General features: G+C 35.8%; 4 protein-coding genes across 4 annotated transcripts; 2 read left to right on the top strand and 2 right to left on the bottom strand.

Moving 5' to 3' along the window:
* Positions 1–296: 296 nt before the first annotated feature.
* On the top strand, positions 297–6,262 carry LOC131791663 (reticulophagy regulator 3). The gene is made up of 8 exons (XM_059109013.2): positions 297–516; positions 588–694; positions 823–853; positions 1,080–1,194; positions 1,334–1,418; positions 2,002–2,145; positions 2,766–3,011; positions 3,388–6,262. Exons 1-8 carry the CDS (start codon positions 317–319, stop codon positions 3,852–3,854), a joined length of 1,395 nt encoding a protein of 464 aa, XP_058964996.1. The 5' UTR covers positions 297–316; the 3' UTR covers positions 3,855–6,262.
* Positions 6,263–6,427: 165 nt separating this feature from the next.
* LOC131791664 (large ribosomal subunit protein eL43-like) lies at positions 6,428–8,224 on the bottom strand. Its single transcript, XM_059109014.2, has 4 exons — positions 8,148–8,224; positions 7,866–7,994; positions 7,054–7,136; positions 6,428–6,535 (listed from the first exon to the last, which is right to left on the bottom strand). Exons 1-4 carry the CDS (start codon positions 8,148–8,150, stop codon positions 6,472–6,474), a joined length of 279 nt encoding a protein of 92 aa, XP_058964997.1. The 5' UTR covers positions 8,151–8,224; the 3' UTR covers positions 6,428–6,471.
* Positions 8,225–8,279: 55 nt separating this feature from the next.
* On the top strand, positions 8,280–12,514 carry LOC131791699 (homologous-pairing protein 2 homolog). Its single transcript, XM_059109067.2, has 11 exons — positions 8,280–8,363; positions 8,456–8,509; positions 8,690–8,730; positions 8,952–9,041; positions 9,399–9,510; positions 10,104–10,174; positions 10,522–10,561; positions 10,657–10,691; positions 10,817–10,870; positions 11,639–11,698; positions 12,327–12,514. The coding sequence occupies exons 1-11, from the start codon at positions 8,339–8,341 to the stop codon at positions 12,381–12,383; spliced, it is 639 nt and encodes a 212-aa protein (XP_058965050.2). The 5' UTR covers positions 8,280–8,338; the 3' UTR covers positions 12,384–12,514.
* A 131-nt stretch (positions 12,515–12,645) lies between these two features.
* On the bottom strand, positions 12,646–16,672 carry LOC131791698 (tricarboxylate transport protein, mitochondrial). Its single transcript, XM_059109066.2, has 6 exons — positions 16,413–16,672; positions 14,859–15,066; positions 14,291–14,514; positions 13,860–14,080; positions 13,474–13,547; positions 12,646–13,260 (listed from the first exon to the last, which is right to left on the bottom strand). Exons 1-6 carry the CDS (start codon positions 16,552–16,554, stop codon positions 13,146–13,148), a joined length of 984 nt encoding a protein of 327 aa, XP_058965049.1. The 5' UTR covers positions 16,555–16,672; the 3' UTR covers positions 12,646–13,145.
* Positions 16,673–17,952: the final 1,280 nt, after the last annotated feature.

Genomic DNA, 17,952 nt, shown 5'->3' with positions numbered 1-17,952 from the left:
TTCAAAAGTATAATGAACGAGCTCGAGAAAACAGTTACTTTGACAATCGTCTGCGTAATTATGCAATCCCTTCTACCTCGCCAAGGAGGATGGTCCGCAATATCCCTGAACAATTTTTAATTAATTCGCTTATCAATGCCCCAGCAAAAGCAGATATTAGCTTATCAAAAAACATCTCAGTTCATTGGTGTTCCAGTTTGTTGCCTCTAAGAGAGAGAAGACCTACATAGGAGACCTGGGCCAAGTTAAGAATGTTTACCATGACGTCACGTTTGTATGTCAAAAAAGATCCGCAAGCAGAAGTTCATATCACAACATGGCGGACGAAAATCTCAAGGGGGATTCCACAGAAAATTCGACGGGATCTGAGAATCCTGACAATCAAGAGTACTACGAATGCGTTAGAAAACTCTTGAGGCCTGTGGAAAATAGATGGCAGTACATTCAGAGTGTTCTTTTGTGGCAAAAACCATCGCACTCGTTGAGCTATTTCATTGCGATGACAATTCTTGTCGGGTAAGTTGTTGGGTAAGAAAAGAATTATTTGTTATTGTGATGTGCTGATCGAGTGGCATGTCGCTTAACAGGATCATGGCAAGTGGGAAATTCCGTCTGGTACTACTGCTTATAATATTAATGGCGTCATCACTTTTGATGGAAGATATCAGATGTAAGGTGTGGCAATGTGTACAAGGTACGTCATAACACTTCGTTACAGGTAGTCCTGATAATTTGAATCTCTCTGCAATTTGGATGGTCTTCATTTGCATAAAACTTGGATCCAATCAAGAATTATTTTGTATGATTTTCTCCATGACACAGGTAGATTTGATGCTCTTACTGATGAAGACAGGTAAGTGTTATTTAAAGAACAACAAGGAAGCTTCAAATTTTGCGTTTTCGTTCTATAAATCTCGAGTTTTAAGTTTGTTTTATAATGTTTTGATATCCCGAAGGACTGTTTAGAACTTCCAAATGGCTTACCCCAAATTGGATCTATTATCTATTTATGTTCCACCTGTAATGAGATAAACAAATGTCCTATGAACTGATGAACATCGACTAACTTTGTCCCTTAGTCGTCAAATCACGCTATCTTTCCCTCGTCTTTGTGAAAGACTCGCTGCGATTTGGAGTTGCTTCGCTGCTTGGCGTGAAAAATTGAACAAATTAAAGGCTGAAAGCACATACAAGGTATGTCATCGATTTTCCCAATTTTATATCGATATTTTCTGTTATTTTTTCTCCCTAATTTAAGATCAGTATTAATTTCTTTTTCATTTTGAATTGACATTGATATTAATATTATGGTAATGACTATCTTGTTTTTCAGTACTATGCCGTTCTTTTTGGACTTTTATTGGTAGTGGTGTTTGCTTACCAGTACTTGCCCCTGCTGCCAATATTTTATATGCAAGGTGAAGTTTTTTAATTTTTATCTTGGTAAGGTTTTGTAGATGAGAAAGATTGTCATATTAATTTATGATAGATGAGGAATGAAGGTAATGGACAAATATAAATCCTTAAAAACTGGTAATTTATGGTTGTAATAAATTGTTGCTATGGTGATCATTACTTTTATTGACAACACAGAGGATAAACTAACTTTGTTACTTTAATTCCATCTCAGGGGGTACTACTGGCTCATTCTCAAAAATTTTTAGTCACATTTTAAAACAATATTTTGGTTGTTCAATGTATGAAGCATATATGACATCTTAGGGAAAGGTATCTCAATGACCCTATACTATTCTGAAACAAAGCCAAAGTCCTGAAGGCAATCCATCCAAAAAACTGTATGCATAATAAGGTATGGGGTTGTGTGGAAATCTTTCCATACCTGTTGTAATTAGGGATTCAAAATGATATCAATGTGGCTGATATGAAGTTCCTTGGGAAGTGGAGATTTGGGTGTTGTGGGGACTGTTTTCTACCAGTTTAAATGATATTTAAAAAAAAAAAAACTAAGAACATTTTTCTCCCTTCTTTTTTACATTGTAGCTTGTGCACTGTACTTTTGGCCCATCATTAAGTACAATGGAATACACATAATAATAAAAAAGGCAGTGGAGCCATTTTACCGACCATTTGTAGTCCAATGGCAAAATACCAGGACAAAGCGAACAAGGGATGCTGTAACAACAGGTCTGATTAATGAATAATGAAAATTCACATTCTTAATGCACCAACTTGTTCATCATTTCGGGGTATTGTGGTACATCAAAAACCACAGAACCTTCTTTCATCTCCATGAAAACTGAAAACTTGGAACTAACTAACTCAAAAGTAGAAAACCACCAAGAATAATGTTTGGAAACCAATTGATGCTGATTGAAAGTTGTCCAAGTTGTTTGGAAAATTCACGTTTTCAAAAGAGGGATTCACCTAAGGCTGCAACATATACTAAACCAGAAAACCATACAATTTGAATGGACAAACCAAAAAAATAAGATCAAAGATGCTCATAACCAAAAAAGCCAGTGCATACTCTGTTTTCATTGTCATAATGGTGCATTTTTTAGTTTTTTTGATCATTTCACTCCCAAGATCTCATTAATAATTTTCCTCACTATCTGTTATACCATTCTTTAAAAGTTAGTTCAGAGAATTTGTTACTGGATCAGTGAATAATCCCCTAAATAATATTTTTCTTTGTTCTCATAACATGTCTGCTTGATATAAATTGTAAGGAGATATTCTGTCTTGGTCACTCATGGGAGTTAAAGGGTTAAAACTGATTTAGTTATTGTAATAATTCTTCCAAGGAACTAAAGGAGAAATGCCAGCTGACAGTGACGATGAGTTTGCAAAGGATTTCAGTCCTGTTGCTGATGATAGAGTGGTCAATGAAGATAAATTTGTCCCTTCACAAGATGAAGATTTCAGGGAATCAGAACCTTCTTCCTCAGCACCACCTGTGGAGGTTAAACTCCTAGAAGAATTTATTTCATCAGCTGTAACTCAAGGCCTGAGTTCTATTACAAGCAGAAAAGACAGCCTGGAAACACAAGGTAGTGTACACAGATTGGATCCAAGATGGCTCTTTAAATTTAATCAAGTCTTCCAAGGGTTATTATTTGGGTATGGAAAAGAGCTTTTGATGAGAGAAATGGGGTAGATTTAAATTTAGTTAACTTCAAAAAATCGGCTGTTTGAGAGTCCTGCCAATCAATGTGGTATGCATGTAGGTAGGTGTTTCTTTTAAAATGCATTTATTTGTTAGGTATACATGTCTAGGTAAATCCAGCAAAATAATAAATTCTGGTAAATTTGTAGTGTATATACTTCAAAATTTATATTTTATATGGTCACTTCCATTAATTAAAAATGCTATCATTCTTCTACACTTTTTTTGGAATGATTTTTCTTTTATGCTTTTTTCCCAAGAAATTTCTGCACAAGATACTCCAGAATCTGAAGTTGGAAGCCAAAGCTTAAACAGCTCTACTGTGTTTGTTGATAATCTACAATTTTCATCAATAAGTCAGTTTGGGGATACTTTAGAGTTGGAGGAAGGTGAGTTAATGAGGGGACTAGAATTTCCAGACATTGAAAGAGACTCAGAATCCGACACTGAGGCTGTTCAACCAGCTGGGAAATCACAGGTGGACAGTGAGCCAACACATTCAAAACAAATGGATGAGGCAAAGGAGTCTAAAGAACAAGTTAACCAACAGATATCAGAAACACTTGAGAGCACCATGAAAGAGAGTATATCTTCAGATGTGTCGGATTATGAGATGTTGGACCCATCAGAAGCTGAAGGCATGATTCCAACTGATCAAACAGACAGTGGCAATTCCAGTCGACTGGGATCTGCGACTGACTATGTTGGAAAGTGGTTGGGGTATTGATATGATGTGTCATTTCAAAATATTCTGTACTTGAAAGATTTTTTGGGGCTGTGTAATTTTTAAATTCTGTCAAGTTAATATGCATTTTATGCTTCCTATGGAGTCTACAGCTGTTTGATCTTTTTGTCAGTTGTGAAACAGATTAAACAAAGTTGAGAGCATGGGCAACTTCCTTTGTGCATGAAAATCTCAATGGCAATATGACTCATCTTACCAGATTATACTTTCAGAATTTGGGCTCGGGTGTCTCCATTGCTTGTGGGGTGCTGTAGCTGGAAATAGCCAATTTTTGCCATATGGCATTCATGTTTATAAGTTGTATGATGAATTTTCTTTTCTTGTAAGATTTTTCTAGAAAACTTTTTTCTACACCTGAGAGCTCAGAAAAGCACAATCTCTCATGGGAATGTAATGGTTAAAAAGCTACAATACCTTGTCTTTGCAGTTTTTATTAGGAAATGAAGATACCTGTAGAAATGCTATGCAAATATTTAGCCCTTGTTGTAGTTTTTAGAAAAATCTTAATTTAAAGTTTTTGGAGTTTGGAGTGTACTGCATATTTTTTTCCATTTGAGAATTGAGCTTACCAAAATTTAGGTGTGACAGGCTTGTGAATCAGCCCATGTTTGAGAGAAGTGCCTTTGCAGTCCACCAGAGACTGGAGTGAAGAGGAACTTGAGAGGGTGATGAAGTTAAGCCTACTGAAATGACAAAATAATAGCATATTCGACATGAAATTTGATAGACAGTCAGTTAAGTTTTATTCAATTATTAGTGATTGCAAATGCTTCTTAGTATTAATTTCTATTGGGGTAATCAATGGCAAGTTTGGAAATTTGAGTGATCCAATAGCCTTTGGTGCCACTTTGTTTGGTTTAGAACAGAAATTGCTTAGGCTGTATTTGTTGTGAAGGTCTTTTCTTTAAAGAAAGCAAGACTTAAAAGGATGGCTTTCTAGAAACTATAGCTCTAACAGGTATTATTTATTCAATATACCAGCCATCATGCATAGTGTAACACTTGGTCTGGAACCAATTGGGTGTTGTTCAATTTTAGGGGAAAAAAAAGGAAGTTTCCTTGTTTTGCTTGTAAATTAAATTAATTTTATCACTTGTGTAGTCATAATAAGGAATGAGGTTTTTATTAATATAATGTTCTATAAATATGCGTGTGAGATAATAAATGGCAGTATCAGCTTATTAGATAGTGACACAATAAAAGCTGGTCTTTGAAGTTAAGTTTTCAGTTTCATGAAAATTGAAATGTCAGTTTTTGACAGGAAGCCTTTGCTTTTAATAAAAAATAGCATGTATGTAGGCCATTGTAAGAGCAGCAGAGCATGGGTGTCTCAGCTCACTGGAAGATTTTTGACAAGGTGGGGAGAGGTTTGCTTGAGGTCTGGCACTAATAATGAGTTGCTAGACCTTGCAGACCTATTGGTATTGACTAAGAGCGAGATCCAGGCACTGGTCAGTATCCAGCCAACTTGACTGAACAAGCCTAGTTAATAAAGGAGTTTTGTTTTAAAATACATGACAAGATTGAAATGATGGTGCCAATTGCGAATGAATCCATTTCACTCATTCTTGACTGATGTCAGAATGTGTTTTGCAACTTCCAACTATTGTAAATAGCATACATTGTTCTTTTTTTGAAACCCATCATAATTTTAAATTATACTTGTAGATTCCAGAGATGTCTACATCCTTGAAGAGACAGAGAGCAAATAATCAGGCAAGGGGAAGGGAAAACAAACTCTACCTTCCAGCTGAAGCTGCTGAGTTTCCTCCCTCTTACTTGCCTATTTGCCCATAGGTGTCTGAGGATCAGGTGTCCCTGACAACTAGCCGAGTCAACCATGTGTTTACACCAACTGTTTAAACTTTGCAAGAATTTAAACCAAAGCTGTGTTGTTTGAAAGGGGGTTAATGTTAATCTAGGATTAAAAGTTAGCTTTAATTTCTCAAGTAGAGAAGTGTGTATTAAGAGCTCAGGTTTTGTTGGGGTTTATCTCAATATGACTTGCAACTAAAAGGAGAAAATAAAAAAGAAAACTCCTTTACAAAGCTATTAACATGAATTAAAATTTACACTAATCCCAGGTTTGGTTAATCATGTTTTGAACAACCTGGCCCAGGGCAAATCTCACGTCATAAAATTCTTTCCAGAAGAAAATGGTTGGTTCCCAGGGGAAATCTTAACTTTACAACATAAATACAGAGCAACGAAAGTGTTACTGCTTTCTTCCTGTTTGCCAAACACATGTGGGCAAATAGTTCATCCTTGCAGCAAATCTAGTTCTAGTACAAGCCATTACAACCAAAATGGTTGCAGCTTGGGACACAAACAATTGAAACTTTGCCACTCCTTAAACTCTGGCCAATTTCTCAAATTTTAAAATTGTACTACCTTGAAAAAGGTACAAGTTATTCCTTTGAGATTAATTGTTTACACAGGGCCTCAAAATAATCAAACAGAATTGTGGGGCTAAGACAAGGAAATCTGGAATCAAAAGTGTACTTTTGTATCTTTATAATCAAAACAAAAATCATTAAACAGCAAAAATTGCAAACTGGAGTTGAGCTGGTTTATTGTTGAACTGTACAAGTGATACAATTTATGTCTCCTGCATTTCCCTGAGACGACGCACTGCACTTCTCACTGTCACAGCAGCTGTGGTGCTAAAATAAAAGAGAGAGAAGCTTTCATCATTGTGCATCAGAAAACACAGAGAAGTTTTTGTTATGAAAACAGTCTAGGTCAAAGAAAACTTTGGTCTAACTAATGTCACTCTATTTCCCTTAAGATGGAGACCTTAACCAGAAAAAGAGGGTATCCTACTTTTGATTCTGTAATTGGCAGGCTCTTCAAAGTTTGACACAAGAGTACTTTTACAAATCTGAGATATGTAGAAGTAGTACTAACATGACAAAATTAATTTCTGAACAAATAAAATTGAAATTTGCACAAAGCAGAAACCAGTAAGACCTCAACTTGAGTCTGCTAAGTGCAAAAGTCTATTAAGTTCAAGAATCTGCTTAATGCAAGTTTCACTGTGGGAGATAAATGAGTGTGGAGAAAGACATGTCGTCACAGTCCATTGGCTTTTAGTCCCCTTTTAATGAGGAATCATTTATGCAGTTTGTAGCAATGCTTGGGATTACAGCAGAACCCAAAGTTTATGGGTATTCTTTCTCACCTGACAACCCAAGCTCCTCCAGCAACAGTTTTTCCACATCCCCTACAATACCAGATTCCCACACATTTCCTTTTCAGGGCTTCCTGGAAGAAGAAACAAGATGCAGGAAGGTTTTATTATTTGTAGGAAATGCAAGTCATTAAAATAAATCTAAGTGCCTTGTGAAAGTATCCAGCTAATTCTGATTTTACAAGTGAAAGCTAATGAGGCACAAAGAGCTTGTAGGCAAGTGAGGCATAATACCTAGTGCTGGTTGTTCACAGGGTGGTTAATACTACCCAGTGGATAAATCTCTATCCAGTTGATGGTACAGTAAGTTGCATTGACACTTGTCTGCTGGATAGCAATTTATCCATCTTTTGAACAACTGGGTCCTGGTACATATTGTACTGTCAAGAATTCTACCTTCTGTCACAATCAGCAATATCAAAATCACTTGTTGTAAATGTAGCGCTAGACATAGGGTTAAAAAATGTAGCTATCCAACTCTGATAGCACTGTTTGTCAGCTGTTATGAGGTTTCCTCACTCCGATCACAAAGTGAATGGAGAGAGTTGACATTAACAACACTGACAACAAGCATTCGACTTAATTGTGGTGTTCTTCTTTGGGTTGACATTTTTCATGTACGTAATTAAATGCTTTACGGTAATAAATATTGTAACGGCAGGCTAATCATTTGATCCGATTTGAGAAAAATACAAAACACTCTAGTATGGTGTAAGACCTAGGATATAGAATGATCGCAAAGTTTTCGAGAGTTCTCACACCAACTAGCGAATTTGTATTTTTCTTCGTTATGTCAGACTTACTTTTCCGCAGAAGACACATGTGTACTTCGAGTGCTGGGTGATTTCCATTTTCTTAACCATTTTTCGAAGTGAGGCACCGTAACGAGTACCATACTTTCCAACGACTCCGACCTTCTTAGTTCTCTTTGCCTGGAGAGACGAGCGAAAACAAGTCGTCGATATTACAAAACACTCAAAACTATATATATAGCTAACAAAGACAATAACTCTGCTTTCATGGGAAGCTATTTATTACTCTCGATGGCCTTTCATTTATGAAATAATCCAAGGATTTTTACCCACCATTTCGCTCAGAGAATCGGATTTGCAGTAAAGAGGAGAAAGAGAACCATACGGGGTTTTAGCCTATAATTTATAGTATGACTGTGAACTTTGGCAGCGGTTTTATTTGTACTTCACTTAAGAACACTTGAAATTATATGGCGCGAGGTACAAATTTGGCGCGGAAATCTATGAAGTGAAGTTTTTGGAAAATGAGTAAGAAATCCGAAGAAGAAGGTATATTAAAAATAAACTGGATGTACGATGTTTCTTTTTCTAGATAAAATTTTGTTCCACGTCTGAAATTGTGTTCTTTGTGTGAATTACAGCGTCTCAAGCGGTGTTGGCGTATCTTACCAAACAGAACCGACCTTATAGTGCAAGTAAGAAATGTCAAACTGAAATATGATTATCTTGCCTCCATTATATAGGATAACACTACTTTTCCTCCGTTTTATACACAATTTTTGTGTAGGATATAATAATTACGCGTCTAAATAAAGACTCCAGATTTCATTATCATTGTTACTAAAGCTTATCTACCTATGTATGTTTTTTTGCAGTTGATATTTTCTCGAATCTGCACAAAGAGTATGGAAAAACGGTAAATATACGCACTTTTGAAATTCTATTTCTGTGTTGTGATTCTTTCATTCTTTAACAGAGATCAAAGGGTTGCAAATAAGATTTTCCCCTCTATTTCCTTCAAAACAACTGCCATAAAATACAATATATACAAACACCTACACATAGTGTGTGAATGAAAGCCCTGCACTCAATTTATTTCTGATAAATTGAAAATAATTGTGTTGCTTCTTTTGATAGGCAGTACAAAGGAGTTTAGAAAAACTCGCTAGTGAAGGCACTATCACTGAGAAGATTAATGGGAAGCAGAAGGCATATGCACCTAAACAGGTGATTACAGTAGTACCTTTGGAGCAATATCAGTATCTGGGCAACTGCCCACCTACCCCTCCCCAACCATTAACCTTAAGTTGTCGTCAATTGACTGTTTTTTAGTTCAGGGAGGGGTAGGTGGGCAGTTGCCCAGATCCTGATATTGATCCATGCCTTTTATCTGAAAGACTTACAAAAATTATAAATAATTGTTTTTCTGATTATACAAAATGGTTGCTTTTTGCTTTCTTTCCTGGTTTCCTAAGGAGCCAAAAAACCAACCATATGATATGTTTTGTCTTTATTAGTGCTATCATAGTAAGTAAATTGATTTAGTTAGTAACATTTTCAAAATCATTATTTGGTTATCTGCAGGACCAGTTTGGAGACTATGATGAAAATGAGATCAAGAAAACTGATTCACAAATCAGTGCATGCTCAGAGAAATTGAAGAAGTTACAAGAAACATTGAAAACTCAAGAGTCAGGTAATGATAATTGCATAAGTTTTCTTAATTTGCCATGGTGTAGCATATTTAAAATAAGCAGCTGTCAATGGCAGCTTTGCTGTAAGGGGAAACCCCAAACATAAGAGCCTTCTTGCAGACTAAACAGAGGGTGATAAGAGGTCTTAAAAGTGGAAGTAGACTGCCAGTAAGTGGCTTTTATCGCAACCCCTAATATTCATGAAAAATAACAAATGACTATGATTATCAAGGATGGTGCAATAGTTGTTGGAATTTAAAGGGGCTGTGTCATGTCACTATGGTTTCCTGGAAAGGCAATTACAGAAACATTCTGTCTAAGTGTCACAATCAAAGCTTCAGACAAGGATATATTTCTTGTGAGCTTTCAATAAAACTAACTGTTAAGCTTAGCTGTTCAACCTCCAATTCAAATGGGTGATAACCTTCTTCAATTTTGTCCATTTGTGTCTTCCTTCATGTTTCCTACATGTTGGCTAATTATTCAAAAGGTGAGAATTGTAGGCAGCATTTTGTATGATATATTTTGCTTATGCTTTACTGTGATTTTTAGGGCATGTATCAAACATGTCATTCTTAACCCTATATGAATTTAGAGCTGCGCAATGTTAACAGTACACTTACAACCAAAGATGCCAAGGCCAAACTATCAGAGCTCACTCAAAAGGTATTAATTTACATGCTGCAGTCAAAGCTGAATGTGTAACTTGTATGCTACAATGTATCTGATTATAGTTATACATCTATTTAATGGTATTTATTTACTACAATATTTGTTATTTTAAGGTGATTTTTTCGTCATTTACTGCTTTTGTTTTTGTCAATGACTGATTCTCTTCTCTTAAGAAATAGTGAGAGGAAGAAATGGTGTTTGAACCGATACATGTTTGTCTCAGGATGAGGTCTCTGTCAAGACTGAACTAGATTCACTGTCACATTCTATCCTGCCTAGGAGCAGTAGTATTGGAATAGAATACAAAATTTAAAGTTCCCTTCCCTTTTTTCCTTTTGCAGTGTGACAAATACCAGGAAAGACTCAAGAATATTAAGTCCAGTGAGTTTACTTTTTCTAATTACATGCAGGTGCATGATAATGAGTTTTTTGCATCCAGATAATTCAAAACTTTTTAATACCTTTTCCTTTTTCAGCAACAAAGCATGTTACTCCAGAGGAAAAAGATAAGGTAATACTTCTTAGATCCTTAAAGTTGTTTGCAGCTTTTTTTTTTTTTTTTTTTTTTTTTTTAAACATGAGAGCATTTTTCTTTCACTTCTGTTTTTATCTGTGATATCCTGTTCTTTAAAAAAGATCTATAAGGATCACAAGCAGTATGTCCAGATGTGGAAAAAGAGGAAGCGATTGGTATGATAGTTTTCTTTATTGACTTGATTTGATTGAGTATAAGTTGTTTTTAAGGATGGGGCAATTCTGTTAGAGGAGAAAATAAAGGAATTTAGTTTGGCAAAAAATTCAGGAGTTACAACCAAGGTACCACTTAATTATCCCAAACCATCACAGAGACAGGATGACTGAGTGTGGTAGGGTGTAGGACTTAAGCTCAGCAGTCCTGGGTTTAAATCTTGCTCTAAACACTTTTTTGGTTTGCTATAAGCAGTCCTGAGTACAGCTCTTTGATCCTCTTAGTTAATGTTCTACTTGTTGTGTGGGCCATGTAATGTAGTGTTCCAGAACACTTCAGAATTTTCTAGAATGATATGTTGTTTACCTTGTTATGCTTGAGTCATGCCCTTAGTCACGCACACTGATTTATTGCTGAAATTTGATGTAATCCTATAGAATGTTCTATGAATAAGCAATTACTTTCATTAGAGTAGCTTATGAAAAGCTGTTCTTGTTATCACATGACAATCTGTCAATTAAAAGTGTGTCACTTGCAGAAGTGTCTATTAAAAGCCACAACTTGAAGATAAATATATTGGTTCACCAGTAATTGTGTAACCCTTATGATGTCAAGTTTTTCTTACTTCTTCCTGACTATTCTCTTTTTTCCTGGAGATCCAAGTTCATTCCTTGCAACCCAGATCAGTGGAATGGCTATAATCACTCAACAACTTTTAAGTGTAATTTTAAAACATCAACTTTGATGTGTTTTGTAATTTATTTCTTTAGGCAACAGACATTTTAAATGGCATTTTGGAAGGCTATCCCAAACCCAAGAAACAGCTTATTGTAAGATGAATTTTCCTTTTTTTATAGAATGAGATTTTTTTAAGCTATTTTTTTTGTATTTTATCATTTTGGAGTGTGTCTTTGAGTATGTAAACTAACCAGTCTCTGTAAGTGATGATAGTCAAGTGACTGCAAGACAAAGTTAACCCTTTACACCCTAACATCAGTATGCATATTCTCCACACTGTTCTCTACACATTTCCTAAGGTGGGCATAAGGAGAATTTGTTAATAAGCAAGAGGTTATTTAGTTGGGGATCATTTCCTTTATTCTTGTGACTTTGATGTGTGATTTGGGGGGTGATGTTGTACGGAGAAATTGGATGTTAACTGTGAGTGGCATTCCAGTGACTATCATTTCACTCCCAGGGGTGACCCAGGAGTAAATTCTCTTTTTAATTAGTCAAAGAGCATTCCCTTCCTTTTCAGCAAAGTCCTTTGCACAAGTGAAAAAAAAAATTGATGTTAGAGCACTGTTGGGAGCACCAGGAGTGAGGTGCTCAAAAAGAGAAGACTTCCCCCTTGCTCATGAGATAAAATCCTGAGATTCCTTTGGAGAATAACTTTAGACTGGTTATAAAGGAAACCTCAGCCACAACTTATCATGTCTTTGTTTACTTGCTTTGTAGGAGGACATTGGTATTGAAACAGATGAAGAGTATGGTGCTGTAATCCCAGGCTGTTAAAGGCTTTTTTCTATATGTATTAAATGATTTATTTTCTGATGGCAGTCCAGGTCAATATGATGAATATATTTAGTCAGTGCATAGTTTCTTCCGATGCTTTACCTCACCCAGTGGCTGATCATATCATTCAGGCAGAATAATATCATATAAAATCTACCGTTATCAAGTATATGGTGCAGTAATACTTAAAGAGTTAAGGATGGTACCCCGTTTATTAGTGAAAACAACCCAATACAGAGAACAGAAACCTTGCACACAACACTCCTTTGTAAATACCTTTTAATAATTAATAGGCATTGTTATTAGTGTAATTATTATTCATAGAACCTTGATATCTTACATTGTTGTAAAATATTTTGTTTTGTGACTTGATCCCTTTTCAATATGATTAGTTCTTTCTTTTACTCTCAAAATGTTGGAATCATCATCTTGTGAATGGATAGGTATGCATACTGTGTAATAATGTGTATACCTGTACCCCACAATAAAGAAAGGATTTATGTTAATTGTATACCAAAAAAAATTTTAAAAATTCCAATTTCCTTGCAAATTTTCCAAAAATAAAATTAATAATGCCATTTCAACACCACCTTTCACCTCTTAAATAATTTGTACCAACAAAGTACAGTTAACCTTTAACATTGTATTTTTATTGTGGAAAAACTACTCTTGAAAGTAAAGGAAATAATGTCAGTGTTCAAATTACATCTGTCTGATTATAAAAGGTGCAATCATAAATTATAGGTTTGCAGAATTGTTCATTTAGTTTGTCTCCCAAACATAATCCAACAACTTCATGACGTTTTCATAAAAAGTGAAAACAAAGGCAACATCAAAGACCACTCTGCCAAGACGAGGTACTGTTCCCTTGTAGAACCTGGAAAAGGAGATAAAAGTCTTCATAAGCCATTGTTTGAAAGTACAAGTAGATTTGTTACACTTCATTTTTTATTAGGATTTAGTAACCTATTAACAAAAACGCAAAGTTGAATTTCTATTGTGAAGGGGTTGACCTACATATTGTCCTTGGCTTGTTTAACTAGCAGCTTTGTTTTCATCTTACAAGTCTACAAAAATAATTTTTACATACGCTTTCAGTCCTTCATATTTGATAATCCTCATTACACAATCTAAAGTGTTCTTGTACTTGTGTGCATCTAGACCCTGCAAGAGAGATTTCAAGAAACAAAAATGTCTTATTGTGTATGTCTAAATGGTAATCACACTGGTTCCAAGCCAAACCTCAATGACAACATGTAGATACTCTTCAAATAAGTGCCAACGTACAAGAAAATAGGGAAAACTTTCACACAGGCACTTTGTTGCCACATCAAATTTAGTGACCATTCTTAGTTTTTCATTATTTTGTTATAGACAAGTCATCCGCTATATGCAACAAAAATTAAAGAAGAAAAACGAGTATCAGCTTGTAAATGTTCAAGCAAACATCTTCAAAAAATATCAGTGTTCACAAACCTGCATCCTTGTTTTAACAACATCAACAGGAGTGTTTCCAAAGACACTGGCTGCCCCTGCAACTCCACCAATGCAAAATGTTTTTATAGAGCCAATGTCTACGCTAGGGTCACCTCCTTGAAGATAGTTCTTCAAGTTGGAATATACAAAGAATCGAATCATTTGATTGGTTCCCTGCTTTATTACTGTGGCTGTTAAACCCTTGTAGACTCCACCAAATCCTAAGATAAAGAAATCAAAGGTCAGCCAAAAGAAAAAAAAAGCTCATTTGGTACACCCATGATCCCAGCTGAGATCCAGTTGAAATGCAGATCACTAGGTCACCTCTCTATGACTGATTACCAGTGGAAGTACCTCCTTTAAGTGAAATGATTCAATTTAAATGTTACTGACTAAAAATTCCTCTGTATATCTGAAAATATTTCACTTACCCTCTGTTCTCACAATAGTTCCAACACCATTAAAGAAACCCTTATATTTTGGATTTGGTTGTGTCTGATCATGAATAAACTTGACTTTGACAGTTTCCATTGGACACACTATGATGACAGCCTCTGCAACTCCTGCTCCTAATCCACAAAGGAGGGTTTGCACTTGTGTTAATTTACCCTTGTCATCTACCATGTTATTTTTTAGGAACTCGAACATTGCAAATCTGCAAAATCAATTACACAGCTTTTAATTTAAACATTATTAGACTGCATGTGTCTTTAACCCTTCAACTCCCAAAATCTGATAATCAATTCTCCTCTCTAGCTCCAACAAATTTCCTTGTCAATCAGTTACAAGAATTTGGTGTTACATTAAGATAACATCTTCTGACTGATAAGTTTGGGTCTTCTCATCACCTGTTTGCTGGATACTTTATGGATTTTGTTGGCAGAAGTTACATGTTAATTACATCTTGGTGTTTAAGGATTAAAGTCCACACATTTGTCTATGACTCAATGGACTAGTTGAACTCTTTTGACAAAATAACAAGAGACAATTATCCCTCACCTTACAGATGCTTTTGGTATTGAGCCATACAACAATGAACTAAGACCTCTGTAGAGTCCAAAAAACCCATGATTTTTTACTGTTTTAGCAGCACAATCAAGAGGGCCTTTATACATAGGCTTTGCCGCTCGCTCATCTAGTTGTACTTGGGTTTTTACATACTCTGTTGGAAATGTGCAGCAGATTTCAAGTCCACCTGCAATCCCTCCTGTTCAAAAAAATATATATCACAGAATTAGTTTTTTTCTGTGAAAGATTTCAAAGTACAATCTAAAAAAAACTTGTTAGTTCATATATTCTAAACTTATGTCTAGTTTCAAGAAATATGAAGATATCCTTAACATGATGCACTCAGCCCTCCCTCTCTCTTTCCTTCCCTATGCATGTTATATAAGATTTTTAAAAAACATTAAATGATGTAATTTATTTATTTACTGAAATATTAATTGCCCATGAAAAAAAGGGGACAAAAATATCAACAAAATATTTTGGAACAGTACACATTTTCCCTAGCAATCAATGTCAAAGTTAAAGTTGGCTTCCAAATTTTCCAAAAAAATTATCACAATTGTGTCAATAGCTTCAGTTCTGGCAATGTTCTGTTTAATGTTATAACACAACACACTTTTCAAAATTTCCCAGGCTTTCTCTTTCAACTTTGGACTTTTCATCATTATTAGTTTTATATTCTGCCCCTTCTCATCGGGGATGAGAAGTCACGCAAATCGGAAATTGCGCAATGGGTGGTACGGAGGTGTGTCACTTCAAGATGTTTGTTATATTGATTCTGGGTTCACAAAAAATTCTTGAAGTTTCCTTGACACGAATCACTCTTCTTCCCAACATTTTTTTTTTAACTATGTTAGCCTCAAATGAAACGCTAGTAAGCTAATTAACGATTAATCGCGGAGTGTCAGCCGTTATTAGAGATTCCAACGCATTCTGATTTACGGTATATTGTGTAAAAGCGACCACGTCCACAAGCAACAATCGCACATTGGAAAAATTATTCTGCCACGTAGAAAAAATGTTATCTCTCGATTTCGCCTAAACAAAACAAAAAAAATCGATATATGTTCAATGATATTTCATAAGGCCCTAACTACGATAACTTTTCGAAACGTCTTCGACGCCTTTCAGTGAAATAAGTCATGAAGCTACTTCGACCTTTGTACTTTCAATGATCTAAGGCAAATTGCAAACAGTAACAGTAAAGAGATAAAGCGTCAACGAAAAACGTCCGTTCTCTCTGCGTATAATAAAAACTGAAGCATAGAAATTTAAGGTTCTCGTGTTTAAGCTATAGTCTAGTCGCTGAAACATGCCGTAACGACAAATGGTCCCCAAACTTAAACAAAAAGAACACTCACTCTTTAAGCTTACTCAAAACACGTTAGTAGTTCATTGATCGCAAGCACTTGAATATTCTCCCACGAGTGATAGAAGCAAAGCTGGTTCAAACAGACAGATATCATCCTTTAAATCTGATTGGCTAAATAAATCTTCACAGCTGACAAACTATAGAAATAACTGCTATAAATAAAAGTGCCTCACCTGCGAGGATAGCTTTCCCTGGATGCCGCTTGCCTTTTCCTCCGCCAGCTGGGGCGGCACACAAAAATTTCCTTCGATAAAAAGTAGCAGGATCGGGCATGGCAGCCAGTGCCCCTCGATTGCTATTTTCTAGAGAAGACATTGTTTAATATGTAACACTAAACTATAACCTCCCTTTCAAACCTTCCACAACAAAACCTTTCCCACGTGAAACACGAATCGCGAACAAAACTGGCTTAAAGAAGCGCCGCTGGTCATCACCCCAGGCTTCAAGCATGGCATGACCATCTACAGAGGCTCGTGATTGGCTCATGAATATCTTGTGTTTTGTTATTTTGCAATGTAATGTTACTTTTTTTATGTAAATTTACTACAGCATCACAATATAAATGGAATGCGGTCATTTGACGACAGCATTCAAATAAAAAATTATATCGTCAAAAATAAAGCGAGTTTCAGTGCATGAGTGCCGGTCACGGGTTTATCGACAGCACGCGTTAAAGAGATGTCTGCACGTGCCAACGCATGAAACTAAATTGGGATCAGTCAGCTTAAGAAGAACGGAGAAATGGATAGCGTGTCTTACTTTTTTACTTTTTTAAATTGACAAGACGCGTGACTAGACGACGATAGCTTTGTCACCGAAAAAAATCACATTTTTGAATTCCGTTTTACTGGAGAAGTGCTATAAATAACTATGAGGGAGTTCAGGTGTTTTCTTCAAACATGAAAAGAAAGTGGGCAAGATGGCAGACATCGTTGATCGGTTCTCTTGTTCACGAACTGACGTCACAGCTTTTAAACAGAGAGACTTGTCAATAACAATTTGCCAGAGTTGTTATTGACAATTGCAACTGTATCAAATATCATCTATTTGTACATACTCTTGGCTAGTTAATATTTATCTATATTTTTAATATTTGTATACGCATAACCCACATTTCATCTTGTTTTGTATTTTTAGTTTGTCGAGCGTTTTTAACACGAGCCTCTAGCTCGGAAGATTGTGCAAACCCTTCCCACGTCTTCGACATTAAATAAAACATTCTATTCTTCCAATGTAGAAACTAGTAAACAAGGACCGCCCTCTGAAGGAAACTGCAAAGGACTTTAGACGGATTCTACCTCTGAAGACTTGTTTTCCTTCACTTTTAATTAACCTTGGCCACATTCTTAATCAGACTCCGCAAGCAGTGAAGTTGCGCTGATTTTGATGAATAAAAGTCTAATCTGGACGGTGGGCCATTAACTCTGCTGTACGTCATTAAGAAAGAGACGGGGGTTCCCGTTCAATGGACCGTTTAAAGATCTGCGTCATGACTCAGTTTTTTCCTGACACGAAAGACAGTTTACCCCGGATAAATGGAAACCATTAAACAAAAGTTATGTTGGCAAGGCGGAAACCACAAAGGTAAGAACAAACAACAAAGGAACGAGGATGTTTCAGGGTAGAGGTGATACGCACGGATTCCAAATGACCTTGCAAATCTTTGAGGTTTTCTTTTCTTTTCAATCTATTTGTTATTTCTTTTCAGTTTTG

This window comes from Pocillopora verrucosa, chromosome 10 (genome assembly GCF_036669915.1).
Source record: "Pocillopora verrucosa isolate sample1 chromosome 10, ASM3666991v2, whole genome shotgun sequence".
Taxonomy (NCBI): domain Eukaryota; kingdom Metazoa; phylum Cnidaria; class Anthozoa; order Scleractinia; family Pocilloporidae; genus Pocillopora; species Pocillopora verrucosa.
The sequence above is the reverse complement of the archived record's forward strand: the minus strand, read 5'-3'. Positions and strand labels throughout refer to the sequence as shown.

Excerpts from the sequence above, each read along its gene's own strand:
- LOC131791663 (XM_059109013.2), top strand. The coding sequence starts at position 317 with ATGGCGGACGAAAATCTCAAGGGGGATTCCACAGAAAATTCGACGGGA. Across the intron at positions 695-822 it reads GGTGTGGCAATGTGTACAAG|GTAGATTTGATGCTCTTACT; the intron begins GTACGTCATAAC and ends TCCATGACACAG. Across the intron at positions 3,012-3,387 it reads AGACAGCCTGGAAACACAAG|AAATTTCTGCACAAGATACT; the intron begins GTAGTGTACACA and ends TTTTTTCCCAAG.
- LOC131791664 (XM_059109014.2), bottom strand. Across the intron at positions 7,137-7,865 it reads CATGTGTCTTCTGCGGAAAA|GAAGCCCTGAAAAGGAAATG; the intron begins GTAAGTCTGACA and ends TTCTTCTTCCAG. Across the intron at positions 6,536-7,053 it reads GGAGGAGCTTGGGTTGTCAG|CACCACAGCTGCTGTGACAG; the intron begins GTGAGAAAGAAT and ends CTTTTATTTTAG.
- LOC131791699 (XM_059109067.2), top strand. The coding sequence starts at position 8,339 with ATGAGTAAGAAATCCGAAGAAGAAG. Across the intron at positions 8,364-8,455 it reads TAAGAAATCCGAAGAAGAAG|CGTCTCAAGCGGTGTTGGCG; the intron begins GTATATTAAAAA and ends TGTGAATTACAG. Across the intron at positions 11,699-12,326 it reads AACCCAAGAAACAGCTTATT|GAGGACATTGGTATTGAAAC; the intron begins GTAAGATGAATT and ends CTTGCTTTGTAG.
- LOC131791698 (XM_059109066.2), bottom strand. The coding sequence starts at position 16,554 with ATGTCTTCTCTAGAAAATAGCAATCGAGGGGCACTGGCTGCCATGCCC. Across the intron at positions 15,067-16,412 it reads AGGGAAAGCTATCCTCGCAG|GAGGGATTGCAGGTGGACTT; the intron begins GTGAGGCACTTT and ends TTTTTTGAACAG. Across the intron at positions 14,081-14,290 it reads AACTATTGTGAGAACAGAGG|GATTTGGTGGAGTCTACAAG; the intron begins GTAAGTGAAATA and ends TCTTTATCTTAG.